Source organism: Entelurus aequoreus, linkage group LG10 (genome assembly GCF_033978785.1).
Source record: "Entelurus aequoreus isolate RoL-2023_Sb linkage group LG10, RoL_Eaeq_v1.1, whole genome shotgun sequence".
NCBI classification, from domain to species: domain Eukaryota; kingdom Metazoa; phylum Chordata; class Actinopteri; order Syngnathiformes; family Syngnathidae; genus Entelurus; species Entelurus aequoreus.
Genome location: NC_084740.1, coordinates 38,059,473 through 38,075,112, shown reverse-complemented (window position 1 = coordinate 38,075,112; position 15,640 = coordinate 38,059,473). Strand labels below are relative to the sequence as shown.

At 40.5% G+C, this 15,640-nt stretch overlaps 1 protein-coding gene across 6 annotated transcripts in view; it reads right to left on the bottom strand.

Annotated features, from left to right (window-relative positions):
- Positions 1-914: 914 nt before the first annotated feature.
- The window catches only part of LOC133658575 (nesprin-2-like), a 25,682-nt gene continuing 10,956 nt past the window's right edge, over positions 915-15,640 (bottom strand). Inside the window, exons 2-12 of one of the 6 annotated variants that reach the window (XM_062060757.1) lie at positions 13,281-13,437; positions 13,067-13,217; positions 12,748-12,930; positions 12,547-12,681; positions 9,640-9,834; positions 9,479-9,572; positions 9,170-9,411; positions 8,913-9,104; positions 8,007-8,123; positions 7,873-7,943; positions 915-1,317 (exon numbers count right to left, since the gene is read on the bottom strand). In XM_062060757.1, the coding sequence (XP_061916741.1) occupies positions 1,113-1,317; positions 7,873-7,943; positions 8,007-8,123; positions 8,913-9,104; positions 9,170-9,411; positions 9,479-9,572; positions 9,640-9,834; positions 12,547-12,681; positions 12,748-12,930; positions 13,067-13,217; positions 13,281-13,420 (1,725 nt within the window). In that variant the 5' untranslated portion in view covers positions 13,421-13,437 and the 3' untranslated portion in view covers positions 915-1,112. Of the gene's footprint in view, positions 1,335-7,872; positions 7,944-8,006; positions 8,124-8,912; positions 9,105-9,169; positions 9,412-9,478; positions 9,573-9,639; positions 9,835-12,546; positions 12,682-12,747; positions 12,931-13,066; positions 13,218-13,280; positions 13,438-15,640 lie in introns of all 6 variants that reach the window. The other 5 variants (XM_062060759.1, XM_062060760.1, XM_062060761.1 and 2 more) reach the window with 5 other exon arrangements.

Sequence of the window (15,640 nt, the reverse complement as noted above, 5' to 3'; positions counted from 1 at the left end):
AAATGTAATTTAGAAAAAGTTGCAATGTTGACTAATAAAACAAAGCTGTTTTTTTTTTTCTTTCAAACTGTCATTGCTCAAAACATAATATTGAATCAAAATCAATATTATGAATTATTGACCTATCCAAGGTTCCCATTACTTCACATCAAATATTCCACTAGGAAAAATATGTTTGGTGGAAGATTTAGCATATTTTGTGTGTTTGCCATAAAAAACATAGTTTTGTTTGACAAAAAAAGGGCGGAAAACAAACAAAAAAACAACATAAAAAAACTAAAACATTTTGAAATGAGGGATAGATCTGAAGTTGATGTAGACTGCAGAGATTTAAGCATTAAATATAAAATGTATGTATCATTTCATGACCCAAGCAAAACACTTTTTACACTTTTATACTGAAATAAATACACCTACAACTTATTCAATAAAAACATAGAAAAAACTACCAGCAGCGGTAAAGTTTAGATCCATGAAGGAAAGTGAATAAATGTTTATAACTGAATACATTTACGTATGTATACAAATTGTATTTTTTTATTATTTTTTTTAATGAATTAAGTAATGTTTATGACAACCTTTTTTCCAAAACACAATATAGAATGTGAGATATAACAGGATAATGCATACATTTATCATTTGTTTTCAAAACGCTTACAAAAAAGTGGGGCCCCAAAAATTTACTGTGGGACCCCATTTTTATGACTTGATGGGGTCCTAGGCCATTTGGAAAATTCCTAGCACCAACACTGCTGTCAACAGAGGAGAAAAAATGCTTTATTTAAATAAATATATTTATAAAGCAAGTTGGAGTATCATTGGCAAATGTTCACCTAGTCCCGGCCTTGGCGTGCTGCCCGCCTTGGCACGCATATGTGTCCTCTTTTTGGGATTTCATAATATGGTCAGCCCAATTAAAGCAATCTTACTGTACATTTTATTCGATATTTCGTACAAAAAACATTTTACAAAACACAGCTTCTAATAAAAAAAAAAAAATTCTTGAAGTAAGCTAGTTGGCTAACAATTAGCATTATCAGCTTATGTCTTCCATTTTGTACTTTCTATTACACACGCTAATTGGCTGATTAGACAGCTGAAAGTCCTTCGTCTCAAGTGGGCGGGGCTCCGTTGACGTAGCTCAGGTGGAAGTTGCGCTGCGTCCGGCTGATGCCGTGGCGACACGACGGCTCCGTGGAGCACCAGAGGACACAGGCCAGCAGGGCGAGGAGGGCGACGAGCAGGAGGCGGGCGAGAGCCGGAGCGGGTGGAGGGCCCCAAGGAGCCCCTCTGCTGCTGCTGCTGCTGCTGCTGCTGGGTGGAGATGTTAACGTCTGAAAGTTAAATTTTATGCGACAGCTGGACTTTATTACACTTAGGACTTGTTTTTTTACCCCACTTTGCATCCACGCGAACAACTACACACACAGACACACACACACACACACACATATTGTATTTGTTACCTTCTTGAGACCTCAGAATTCGGGAGATGGGGGTGAGGGGTTGTATATATTTTCAAGTATTTCTTTGTATATATATATATATATATATATATATATATATATATATATATATATATATATATATATATATATATATATAATGTATATATATATATATATATGTAAAGTTGTATTTTTTTGTAATACCGTAGGTAAAGTTGTATATTTTTTTGTAATACCGTAGGTAAAGTTTTATTTTTTTGTAATACCGTAGGTAAAGTTGTATTTTTTTTTGTTATACAGTAGGTAAAGTTGTATATTTTATTTTGTAATACCGTAGGTAAAGTTGTATTTTTTTTTTGTTATACCGTAGGTAAAGTTGTATATTTTTTTGTTATACAGTAGGTAAAGTTGTATATTTTATTTTGTAATACCGTAGGTAAAGTTGTATTTTTTTTGTAATACCGTAGGTAAAGTTGTATATTTTTTTTGTAATACCGTACGTAAAGTTTTATATTTTTTTTGTAATACCGTACGTAAAGTTTTATATTTTTTTTGTAATACTGTAGGTAAAGTTTTTTTTTTTTTTTGTAATATCGTAGGTGAAGTTGTATTTTTTCCAATCATTTTCAAGCGTCGTCGCCATGTCTCTTGTTCGTTCTTCTACTTCGTCTCTGTTATGTTTTTGGACATTACTACTTGCCGTAGTTTTGAAGCAATGCATGATGGGAATCCGGATGTTGTGTGTCAGTGTATTAACGTGCCGGCTGGAATAAACACACGCTGAGAAATAGCTCCGTGCCTGCCTACTTATAGATAAATCTATGGATAACAGAGACATATATAATAGTCTCCTTTTCAGGTGAGAGAGGACGCTAAAGGCAGTGCCTTTAAGGCACGCCCCCAATATTGTTGTCCGGGTGGAAATCGGGAGAAATTCGGGAGAATGGTTGCCCCGGGAGATTTTCGGGAGGGGCACTGAAATTCGGGAGTCTCCCGGGAAAATCGGGAGGGTTGGCAAGTATGGACATATATACATACTACTATGCAAATATAAAAAAGCTTGTTGTGAAAAATGAGTTGGATTTTCACAATAAAAAGGTCACAATTTCACAAGTAAAACTTAAAATTTTGGCAGTATTATAATAAAAATCGTCATTTTACTGAACGCATGTCAAAATGTTTCAAGAAAAACTGAACATTTGTGCAAATATTATGATAAAAGTTGGAATTTTACAAGAAAAGCTTAATATTTTGGAAATTTTAGGAAGAGTCGTAATTTTACTCGACAGAGGTCTCAATTTTATAAGAAAACTTAAAAATGTCATAATAATCGTAATTTTACTCTGCAAAATTATGACAAAAGTCATAATTTTACTCAATACATGTCAGTATTTTACAAGAGCAACAACAAAATTGGCAATATGATAAAAGTCAGAATTGTGTATGACAAATGTCACCATTTTGTATTAAAAAGTACTAATTTTACATAAAAAAGTAATTTTACGAGAAAATATTACAGAAACAAAGAATGAGAAATTGTTCCCAATTTTATAAGAAAAAAGTCAACACATTGTGAGAAAAAGACTGCTTTCAGTAAAAAATGTTTGTTTTGTTTTTTAATCTTCATTATTTACCTCAAATTATTACAGTACGTCTCTATATACATATTTATTTAATTTTTTTCTATTCTTTTTATCCAAAGGGGGTGCATTTAATTTCTTACGCATGTTGACCAGAGGGGGAGCACTTTTAAAACAGACAACAGTCAATTTGAAAAATCCCTCCTTTTTGGGACCGCCCTCATTTTGATAGATTTCACCACCAGGGGTGCAAATGAGACATTCTCTATTTGTGCTGAAGGCCGATGACAAAGGAGTCACGTACCACAGATGGCCCCTGTGCCGCACTTTGGGCAACCCAGCTATAGAAGCTAACTGTTAATGGCCACTAAAGTCTTAGTACCGTAGTGTATTTGTTCATCCTATGGTCACATGTGGGTTGTCTTAGTGGTAAAAAAATTTCGGGGATAATTCATAGGGAAGTCCTTCTTTAGCTGCCGTCTTGTTCTATCATATATTGCTGCCTTTGCACCTGTAAATGTTTACTTGTGTATGCACATTAAATCAACCAAAAATCCTGACTTTGGAGCAATGTTCACGGACTCTGGTATTTGGCTCTCTATTAGATGCAATGGTTTTCCGTATTGGGACAATGATTTCGGTCCTAACTTGTTCACCGGTCCTCATATAGAAGGTACTTTTCCTTGTTGATGTCTCAAGAAGGGTAGAAATACAAGAACACACACACACACACACACCATCAAAGACGCGTTTGTTTGGCGTCACAGTGTGCGTTCTGTTCTTCTGCGCGCTTCCGCAAGCATCCGGCAAATTAGTGACCGTCTAAACATTCTTATAAAGGCTCGTTTATATCTGCACGCATTCTTCTCATCACTAGCTGGTGGAAACATAGCAGACGCCGCAGTACTGGCAGAAACCACGGGGGGCGGTACTGCGTTAAAGCCGATCAGAAATGTTGGCTTTAAAAAAAACTGCACTTTTTGGGGGTATTTACAAGAACATGTCTTTCTCTTTTTGGTGCGTCCTAAATAGTAAAAAACGGCTAGTAAGAGGCAGCTAACAACGGAGATTCACCATTTTGCCTATAAAGCGCTTTAAAAAAAACTGCTAACACTTGCTGTGTTCATTATTGTATGAGCTAACGCAGAGGAACTACTTTTCTGGCGTGTGACACGTTGCCTTCTTCACACTGCTCCTCGCTAGCTTGAGCTGCTGAAAACATTGGTTGCAGCCCGTAAAAACAAAAAAGGAGCTTGGGCTGCTTCTAAGTTAACGCTAGCTTTAAAAATCACGCGCCTCACCTGGTTGGTCCAAGATTGCGGCGACAACGTCAAGAAGTTGGTCGACCTTGACACACGCACGATACAACAAACGGGACGCAACATCGCTAGGAAGCATTTTTCATCAGAGGAGTGAGGTTCATTCGAAATCGAGGAGCTCGAGGAGAGTACAAGTGCTGAAAGATACAGCCATCCCGTCCGTCGCCATCTTAGCAAACTTTGTAAGTCAGCGTTTTATGTTTTTATTTCAAACATTTAGCAAGAGCTCTTCGTTATTGGCAGCTAACAGAAAGTGCTCTCTTCACTGTTGTTGACAGAAGTAGCGCTTGTTGCTATGCGCTCTGGGAAGAAAATAAGCAAAATACTGTAAATTCCACTACTTTTTTCCTACACTTTGAACCCTGCGCCTTACACAACGGTGCGGCTCAGTTGTAGATATTTCTTTGCTAGCGTCTATCATGCAAATAGTTTAAAAAACCCCAACAACAAACACACTGAAAAAGGGGTGGTATTGTCCGTGCTATGGCGCCATCTTTTGGACGAGTTCGCTCACTGCAGGAGCTGCGGTGTCCTACTATTTAGTAGGGGTGTAACGGTACACAAAAATTTCGGTTCGGTACGTACCTCGGTTTAGAGGTCACGGTTCGGTTAATTTTCGGTACAGTAAGAAAACAACAAAATATACATTTTTGGGTTATTTATTTACCAAATTTGCAAAATCTTCCACCAAAAATATTTTTTAGTGGAATATTTGATGTGAAGTAATGGGAACCTTGGATAGGTCAATAATTCGTAATAACATTGATTTTGATTCAATATTATGTTTTGAGCAATGACCGTTTGAAAGAAAAAAAACAGCTTTGTTTTATTAGTCAACATTGCAACTTTTTCTAAATTACATTTAATCTTTAAGCTTTTTTATTTCACTTTTGTTATGTTTTTGTTTATTTTAACAGTATTTTTAGAATGTGCCGTGGGCCTTTAAAACATTAGCTGTGGGCCGCAAATGGCCTCCGGGGCACACTTTTGACACCCCTGCTATAGATAATACAAAATTAAATGTGATAAATCTATGGATAAAAAGCAGAGCCTGGCAACGCATGCGCGTTTATCATAACTCTCTCGCTCTCTCTGTCTCTGCCCCTCCCTCACCAATGCTGCCGCGCGCACAATTTGTTTTGTTTTTAACCCCTTCTTAACCCTGAACGTACATTGAAAATACACGCAACCCTAACTCAAAATGCCGGACATTTGAAGCATTTAAGAAACTCCGCCCTGACAGCGCCGCAAAAGAGGACATGTCCGGTGAAAAGAGGACGTATGGTCAGTCTATCGTAGCCCGTTAGCTGCTAGCATGCCGTGTGTTGTGCCTCGGTGTGCATTGTTTACACAACGTGCATTACGCTACTTAATATGTCCGTGTGGAAACTCGTTCGGTACACCTCCGAACCGAACCGGAACCCCCGTACCGAAACGGTTCAATACAAATACACGTACCGTTACACCCCTATTATTTAGTGGTTTCAACCGAAAGTGCAGTTCCGTCTTCCAGCCGTCCATAGCGTTTTTACTCGTATGGATTCTTAATTCGTCACTCCAAGCAACGTTTGTAAGTTTTACAATATAACAAACTCTTCATACTTACTAAAGCGTCCCATGTGTGAAGTCTGTGGGAGTGTTTTCATGCATATTTGTACCTGCTATTGTAATGTAATCAAGCTAGCGTCGTTAGTATCAGCTAATATGCTAACACGTTTACAAGTGTCTGTGTTAGTATTATTAACTTACAAGAGCATTCTGCTTGTATTGTTTCAGTTTTGTAAATTCAGCAAAACGTCACCGTGGAGTTACTGAGTCTGTTTAGGTGATTGGAGAGTTAGCTTCCTCAGCTAGTGGGTCCATGATGAAGACTTCTGTTTTGTTTGATCAGCCGTTTTACTGCTGTGTTACAGACACCATTTGGAAACAAATAAGATATATAAATAAGATTTACAGAATATGTCTGTCTGAATAACTCATCTCACAACGTGATGCCGCTTATAGTCCGGTGCGGCTAATATATTGAAAAATATTGGTTTTCCCTAAAAATGTTGTGGGTGCGGCTTATATACTGATGCGCTCTATAGTCCGGAAAGATGAAGGTGCCTGTAACTTCATTCCAGCATGTTTTTTTTTTTAGAGGTAGAATAGATCGTACCCCAATTACCTGCATTGTATGCCACCTCATACTAGCAGTTTTTCATAATTTAGAAGGCAGAGAAAAGGGAAAGACAGGTGTTCTTGTCTCACACAGGGTTTGTGAATAATAGGCTAAATGTAGGGATGTCCGACAATATCGGACTGCCGATATTATCTGCCGATAAATGCTTTAAAATGTAATATCGGAAATTATCGGTATCGGTTTAAAAGAGTAAAATTTGTGACTTTTTAAACGCCGCTGGGAGAAGTACAGAGCGCCAATAAACTTTAAAGGCACTGCCAGTCACATAATATCTACGGCTTTATGCAACAGCCATACAGGTCACACTGAGGGTGTCCGTATAAACAACTTTAACACTGTTACAAATATGCGCCACACTGTGAACCCACGCCAAACAAGAATGACAAACACATTTCGGGAGAACATCCGCACCGTAACACAACATAAACACAACAGAACAAATACCCAGAACCCCTTGCAGCACACTGCAAAAAGTCAGTGTTCAAAAACAAGAAAAAAAAATACAAAAATTAGGGGTATTTTATTTGAACTAGGCAAAATTATCTGCCAATAGAACAAGAAAATTTTCAAAGACTTTCCAAAACAAGTAAAATTAGCTAACCTCAATGAACCCAAAAATACCTTAAAATAAGTATATTCTCACTAATAACAAGTGAACTTTTCTTGGTAGGAAAAAAAGAGACCTTTTTGCTCAATATGTTGAAAAATATTCTTAAATGAAGTAAATGCTAGTGCCATTATTTTGACATAATGATATGCGATTTTTTTTGTTCATGCTTGAAATAAGAAATTATTACTTTAAAAAAGCAGTTTTATACTTGTGAGTGTTGATGACACAGCTTTGCAACAGTTGATATTCTAATTTCAAGCATGTTTTACTCAATATAGGTCATCGAATCTCAGCAACAAGCTGTAATATCTTACTGAGATCATTTAGGACCAAAACCCTTAAAACAAGTAAAACACTCTAACATAAAATCTGCTTAGTGAGAAGAATTATCTTATCAGACAGAAAATAAGCAAATATCACCCTTATTTGAGATATTTCATCTTACTTAGATTGCAGTTTTTGCAGTGCACTAGTTCTTCCGGGACGCTACAATATACACCCCCGCTACCACCAAACCCCGCCGCGTTAATTCCACGACTGTATATATCGGTATGGGTTGATATCGGAATCGGTAATTAAGAGTTGGACAATATCGGATATCGGCAAAAAAATATATTATCGGACATCTCTAGCCAAATGTTAAAAAAAAAAAAAAAAAAAGGACAGTTTTCTTTCAAGAACGTTGGAACATGGTGACCATGATGGATAATAGAAGTGTGTGTGTGTGTGTCACCTTTGTTTGGGAAGAAGACCCGCGGCTTCATCAAAACGCAACACCTTTTCCTCCTCTTCTTCACTACTAGCCTGAAACAACAACACTTCCTGTTTGTTTTGACTGATGATGACATCATCACTAAATGGACTCACCTGTGACTCCCTCGTCCAATCCGGCCAGGGGTTCGGGACACGGGCGTTGTTGTCGTGGCAACTTGGACTGTCGGCGATGCCAGGAAGCAGAGGATCCAGTTTGTTGGCGGCACTGAACTGTGACAACATTCATCATCGTCATCAGGGGGCTAGGAGGCTCCGCCCACCAATCAAAGGTAACGGGAACACAAAGTAACTCGGATCAGTACTCGGCCAGAAGGAAGAGAGTACCTAAATGTGTTCCACTCCACTCCTCTGGGGGGGGTGGCAGTACTGCACATTTACAAAGAAGCTGATTGGCTGGTGGTGATGATTAGGGATGATGTTTGATAAGAAATTATCGAGTTCGAGCCCATTATCGAATCCTCTTATCGAACCGATTCCTTATAGATTCTCTTATCGAATCCAGATGGGCTGTTGTGTATGGAAAAAAACAATATTTGGTTTAACAAAAGCTCACTTTTATTTTATAAGAAAAATAAATAAATAAATATTGACTGTTGTTACCCAAAGTATATTAAGTGGGATTTTTCAGAAAAACAAATATATTCAGTAACACAAAAACAACTGGTCTCTGTGATCACTATAGGTGAATAGCAATGCCTTGAGGCGTTTTTTCCGGTCCATTATTTTTGCTGCTTGTGTGACATCACAGGAAATGACGTAGCTCAGTCATTAGACTGAGCTACGTCATTTCCTGTGATGTCCCACAGGGCATTTCTTGTGGGACGGGATTCGTTCCCAGGGATTCGAATAAAGAACCAACTCTTTTTCTTTACTAAAGTGGCCTCGATAACGGGAACCGGTTCTCAAAAAGGGATTCGAGTCCATGGAATCGGTTCTTTTCTTATCGAACAACCGGGAGAACCAGTTTCGAACATCATCCCTAGTGATGATGCAACCCACCTGTCCATCAGTCTGCACAGCTTTGCAGCAGGAAAGAGGGGCGGGGCTCTGGCCTCCGAGCCACGCCCTCACGCGACCGTCAAAGCCGACGGACGCGCCATTCTTCTCTTCCGGTGTGGAGGTCGCCAAGTAGCTCAAGGGATGGCGAGCAGCGGCCTTCCCGCTGTGATGCGGCGGCGAGGCGTCCCAGTCCTGCGAGTCAAAGACGAGACGCGTCTCTGAGCACCTCCCAGCCGGCACGTGTCCATGTGACTCACCGGCTCTGCCTCCTGGTTGACCGCGTCATTGCTGGAGTCGGAGCTGAGGGAGCCGACGTAGCTCCGCCTCGTCAAGCAGGAAGTGACTAACGACGTCATCTCCCCATCCTGGCGCCTCCCACCTGTGCAGGAGCTGAAGTAGCAGGAGTCGCCGCTACAGGAGACGGACCGTCCGACATCCACCGAGGGGTCCCACTCCAGTCCCAGGTGCTCGTGGGAAGGCGGAGACGGAGGACGTAGATCTGAGCGGGCAAGATGGCGGAGTGAGACGTTTGAGGTGGTCGACGGCGACAACAACCACCGAGTCACCTTTAGGACCGCCTGGCAGGTCCCCCTCCAACAGGGTCTCTGACGGACAGCCGGAATCTGGAGGCGGAGTCAGCATGATGTCATCCTCAAACACCTGGAGGAGGAAGACGAGCGTGATGAAGACGCACACACACACGAGCGTGTGGTCACTGAGTGCACACCAGTCTCATGCTGAGCAGCCGGGTGTGCGTGCGTCCGATGTCGTCGTACACGTGACTGCAGCTCCTCAGCAGATCCAGCAGGTGGCGCTCCACACGCTGCGCATCACAGGGCTCGCTGAGTTGGATGAGCGCCTCGCCACGCTCCAGCAGGCTGTTGACCCGCCCGGAGTTCACGCACAGGCGCTGCTGTAAGGACTGTGTAGACCAGACCAGGGGCATCAAACTGGCTTTCATTCAGGGCCACTTCTACATCTATATCAGGGGTCACCAACGCGGTGCCCGCGGGCACCAGGTGGCCCGTAAGGACCAGATGAGTAGCCCGCTGGCCTGTTCTAAAAATAGCTCAAATAGCAGCACTTACCAGTGAGCTGCCTCTATTTTTTAAATTGTATTTATTTACTAGCAAGCTGGTCTCGCTTTGCCCGACATTTTTAATTGTAAGAGAGACAAAACTCAAATAGAATTTGAAAATCCAAGAAAATATTTTAAAGACTTGGTCTTCACTTGTTTAAATAAATTCATTATTTTTTTAACTTTGCCTCTTATAACTTTCAGAAAGACAACTTTAGAGAAAAAATACAACCTTAAAAATGATTTTAGGATTTTTAAACACATATACCTTTTTACCTGTTAAATTCCTTCCTCTTCTTTCCTGACAATTTAAATCAATGTTCAAGTAAATTTATTTTTTTTATTGTAAAGAATAATAAATACATTTTAATTTAATTTTTCATTTTAGCTTCTGTTTTTTTGACGAAGAATATTTGTGAAATATTTCTTCAAACTTGTTATGATTAAAATTAAAAAAATTTTTTTTGCCAAATCTAGAAAATCTGTAGAATCAAATTTAAATCTTATTTCAAAGTCTTTTGAATTTCTTTTAAAATTTTTGTTCTGGAAAATCTAGAAGAAATAATGATTTGTCTTGGTTAGAAATATAGCTTGGTCCAAATTGTTATATATTCTAACAAAGTGTAGATTGGATTTTAACCTATTTAAAACATATCATCAAAATTCTAAAATTAATCTTAATCAGGAAAAATTACTAATGATGTTCCATAAATTATTTTTTGAATTTTTTCAAAAAGATTCGAATAGCTAGTTTTTCCTCTTCTTTTTTTCGGTTGAATTTTGAATTTTAAAGAGTCAAAATTGAAGATAAACTATGTTTCAAAATTTAATTGTAATTTTTTTCATGTTTTCTCCTCTTTTAAACCGTTCAATTAAGTGTAAATATCATTAATTATTAATAATAACATAGAGTTCAAGGTAAATTGAGCAAATTGGCTATTTCTGGCAATTTATTTAAGTGTGTATCAAACTGGTAGCCCTTCGCATTAATCAGTACCCAAGAAGTAGCTCTTGGTTTCAAAAAGGTTGGTGACCCCTGATCTATATTATAGTATGATAAGGATTTACTTCATTCTTTGTTTACACATCGGCCTGTGCATTTTATTATAAACTGTTTTTTACGGACACTACTCTTTTTCCATCCAACCATAGTCTTCCGCGTATCCAAGGTGGGGTCACAGGGGCAGCAGCCTAAGCAGAGGAGCCCAGACTTGCCTCTCCACAGAGACTTCGTCCAGCTCCTCCCGGGGGGATCCCGAGGCATTCCCAGGCCAGCTGGGAGACATAGTCTTCCTAACGTGTCCTGGGTCTTCCCCGTGACCATAGGTAAGGATGGGAACGTAGATCGACCAGTAAATTGAGAGCTTTGCCTTCCGGCTCAGCTCCTTCTTCACCACATTGGATCGATACAGCATCCGCATCACTGCAGACGCCGCACCGATCTCACGACCCACTCTTCCCTCACCCGTGAACAAGACCATGAGGTTCTTGAACTCCTCCGCTTGGGGCAAGATCTCCTCCCCAACCCGCAGATGGCACTCCACCCTTTTCTCTACTGTTGTTTACATTTATTTACAGTAATATGCCGTCAAAACTACTGTAAAAATTGGTCGCTCGTTCGCCATTTGACTGTAAACTGTATTGTCATTTTTACACCGTACAATTTGATGGATGACTTGCTTTTAAAATCGTCAACCAAAATAAAATAAATAACATTTTGTAACGTGTTATAATAAATTTGTTGCACTATTAGATAATATTAACATTTTAAAGATATGCAATTGTATGTATTTTTTCTGTCGAGATGTAAAAAAATTTATACATTTAGTAGGAAACGGTATAGTACTTTGGTGCATATTATTTCCAGGCTTCTGATGTGGCGCACCAGGAAAAAATTATGTGGCGCTCCACATAAAATGACGTGGCGGGCCATATAAAACCATGTAGCGCACCAGATAATACGATGGGGAGTGCCGAGTAAAACACAGTGACGCACCAGATAAAACAACGTGGCGGGCCAGATACAATGTGACGCACCAGATAAAACGACATGGCGGGCCATATAAAATGATGTGGCGGGCCAAATAAAATGTGACGCACCAGATAAAACGACGTGGCGGGCAATATAAAATGACGTGGCGGGCCAGATAAAATGTGATGCACCAGATAAAACGACATGGCGGGCGCGGGCCATATAAAATGATGTGGCGGGCCATATAAAATGATGTGGCGGGCCAAATAAAATGTGACGCACCAGATAAAACGACGTGGCGGGCAATATAAAATGACGTGGCGGGCCGGATAAAATGTGATGCACCAGATAAAACGACGTGGCGGGCCAGATAAAATGATGTGGCGGGCAATATAAAATGATGTGGCGCTCCATATAAAATGATGTGGAGCACCAGATAAAACGATGTGGAGCACCAGATAAAATGATGTGGCGGGCTATATAAAATGCTGTGTAGCACCAGATAAAACGATGTGGCGCGCCCCTGGACCTTGAGTTTGACACCCGTGACTTAACAATATGTTATGGTGAGCGCCAACACACACCTGTAGTTGTTTGAGCTTCTCACAGGTGTTCCCTGCCAGGTGTTGGACCTGCGTTAGATGGACTTCCAGCTCAGCCAACCAGAAAGCGAGCTCCTCCCTCTCCGTCTCAAACTCCTCCCACTGGCGCACAAACTTCTGGAAGAGTTTTGTAGGTTTCGGTTTTGTTCTTCAGGTTCGGACTCGCGGTGCACAAGTTCTGACCTGCAGCCGTGCCGTGATGGACTCCAGCTGGACGTTGACGTTGTCCCATCGCTGGCCGCACTCCCTCGCCGCCGCCAGCAGACGGGCCCGCATGGCGCCCTGAAACAGCAGAGTCAGCGTTCGATTCCTCTGGGTCATCCCGTCCAACTGCACCAGCCGAGATCCCGCCTCGCAACGCAGCCTCTGTGATCACACACACACACACACACACACACACACACGGAAAGTTCTGCGTGGTTCTACAAGTCATAATTGCTTTCCAGGCCCAGGATGTTAAGGGCGGAACATTTTTGCTGCTTGGTGATGTCGTTCTCCTCACCTCTAACCTCCTCAGCTCCTCCTCAGCGCTCGTGTACGTGACCCGGGTCCAGCTCTGGGAGACGACGGCCTGTTCGGCCAATCGCAGCCAAGCGTCCACGTGGGCGTGTTCCTTCATGAAGGCGTGCCACAGCAGCCAGCGGCTCTCCAGCCTGGAGGTGAGACGGCCATGTCAGGACCGCATGGTCTTCCGGTCCAGCTCCGAAAGCACTCACCGGTCACGCCCCCTTGGCAGGTCGCCATCTTGGTCCCGGCGGCCGTCACTCGCCGACGGATCTGACACAGACGCAGGCGGGGATTCCTCGGTGGTCACATGGTGGAAGGCGTTGGAAGGGGGCGTGTCTGATCCAGACATCACCTTGTGTTCACCTTCTAGAGAACACAACGTTGTTAACAACCTGCAATACCGCACTACAGCCTGAGGGGCAGTGGTGAGTACCATAAATACAGACTACAAGCTTCTACTTTTCTCCTACGCTTTGAACCCTGCGGTGAATAAAACGGTCCGGCTAATTTATGGATTTTTCTTCGCTGACAGCCAGATTGCAATTTTTTATTTTTTTTTAAACAAAAAATAACAAGCATATACAAGCATGGTTGTGCTATGGCCCCATCTCTTGGTATTTTTATTTATTTATTTATTTTTGTCATAAAAAATACAATCATGTGTGCTTACGGACTGTATCCCTGCAGACTGTATTGATCTATATTGATATATAATGTAGGAACCAGAAATATAAATTTAAATTTTTTTAAAATTATTTTTATTTTATTTTTTTTTTTTTCTTGTGCGGCCCGGTACCTATCGATCCACGGACTGGTACCGGGCCGCGGCCTGGTGGTTGGGGACCACTGGCCTAGTGGTTAGAGTGTCCGCCCTGAGATCGGTAGGTTGTGGGTTCAAACCCCGGCCGAGTCATACCAAAGACTAGGGATGTCCGATATTGTCCAACTCTTAATTACCGATACCGATATCAACCGATACCGATATATACAGTCGTGGAATTTAGGACATGCTGAGAGAGCATGAGGAGGTTGAGGCGGGCGGGGTAGGGGGTACCGGGGGTGTATATTGTAGTGTCCCGGAAGAGTTAGTGCTGCAAGGGGTTCTGGGTATTTGTTGTTGTGTTTATGTTGTGTTACGGTGCGGATGTTCTCCCGAAATGTGTTTGTCATTCTTGTTTGGTGTGGGTTCACAGTGTGGCGCATATTTGTAACAGCGTTAAAGCTGTTTATACGGCCACCCTCAGTGTGACCTGTATGGCTGTTGACCAAGTATGCATTGCATTCACTTGTGTGTGTGAAAATACGTAGATATCATGTGATTGGGCCGGCACGCAAAGGCAGTGCCTGTAAGGCACGCCTCCAATAGTGTTGTCTGGGTGGAAATCGGGAGAAATCCGGGAGAATGGTTGCCCCGGGAGATTTTCGGGAGGGGCACTGAAATTCGGGAGTCTCCCGGGAAAATCGGGAGGGTTGGCAAGTATGACTGGGAGACGCAACTGCTCCGTACTTCTCCCTACGTCCGTGTACCACTCCGTACAGCGGCGTTTTAAAAAGTCATACATTTTACTTTTTGAAACCGATACTGATAATTTCCGATATTACATTTTAAAGCATTTATTGTCATCTCTAATACTTACTAAACCAGGGGTCACCAACGCGGTGCCCGCGGGCACCAGGTAGCCCGTAAGGACCAGATGAGTAGCCCGATGGCCTGTTCTAAAAATAGCTCAAATAGCAGCACTTACCAGTGAGCTGCCTCTAATTTTAATTTTATTTATTTACTAGCAAGTTGGTCTCGCTTTGCCCGACATTTTTAGTTCTAAGAGAGACAAAACTCAAATAGAATTTGAAAATCCAAGAAAATATTTTAAAGACTTGGTCTTCACTTGTTTAAATAAATTCATTAATTTTTTTACTTTGCTTCTTGTAACTTTCAGAAAGACAATTTTAGAGAAAAAATACAACCTTAAAAATGATTTTAGGATTTTTAAACACATATACCTTTTTACCTTTTAAATTCCTTCCTCTTCTTTCCTGAAAAATTTAAATCAATGTTCAAGTAAATTTCTTTTTTTTATTGTAAAGAATAATAAATACATTTTAATTTAATTCGTCATTTTAGCTTCTGTTTTTTGGACAAAGAATATTTGTGAAATATTTCTTCAAACTTATTATGATTAAAATTCAAAACAATTATTCTGGCAAATCTAGAAAATCTGTAGAGTCAAATTTAAATCTTATTTCAAAGTCTTTTGAATTTCTTTTAAAAATTTTGTTCTGGAAAATCTAGAAGAAATAATGATTTGTCTTTGTTAGAAATATAGCTTGGTCCAATTTGTTATATATTCTAACAAAATGCAGATTGGATTTTAACCTATTTAAAACATGTCATCAAAATTCTAAAATTAATCTTAATCAGGAAAAATTACTAATGATGTTCCTTAAATTCTTTTTTTTAATTTTTTCAAAAAGATTCGAATTAGCTAGTTTTTCTCTTCTTTTTTCCGGTTGAATTTTAAATTTTAAAGAGTCGAAATTGAAGATAAACTATGTTTCAAAATGTAATTGT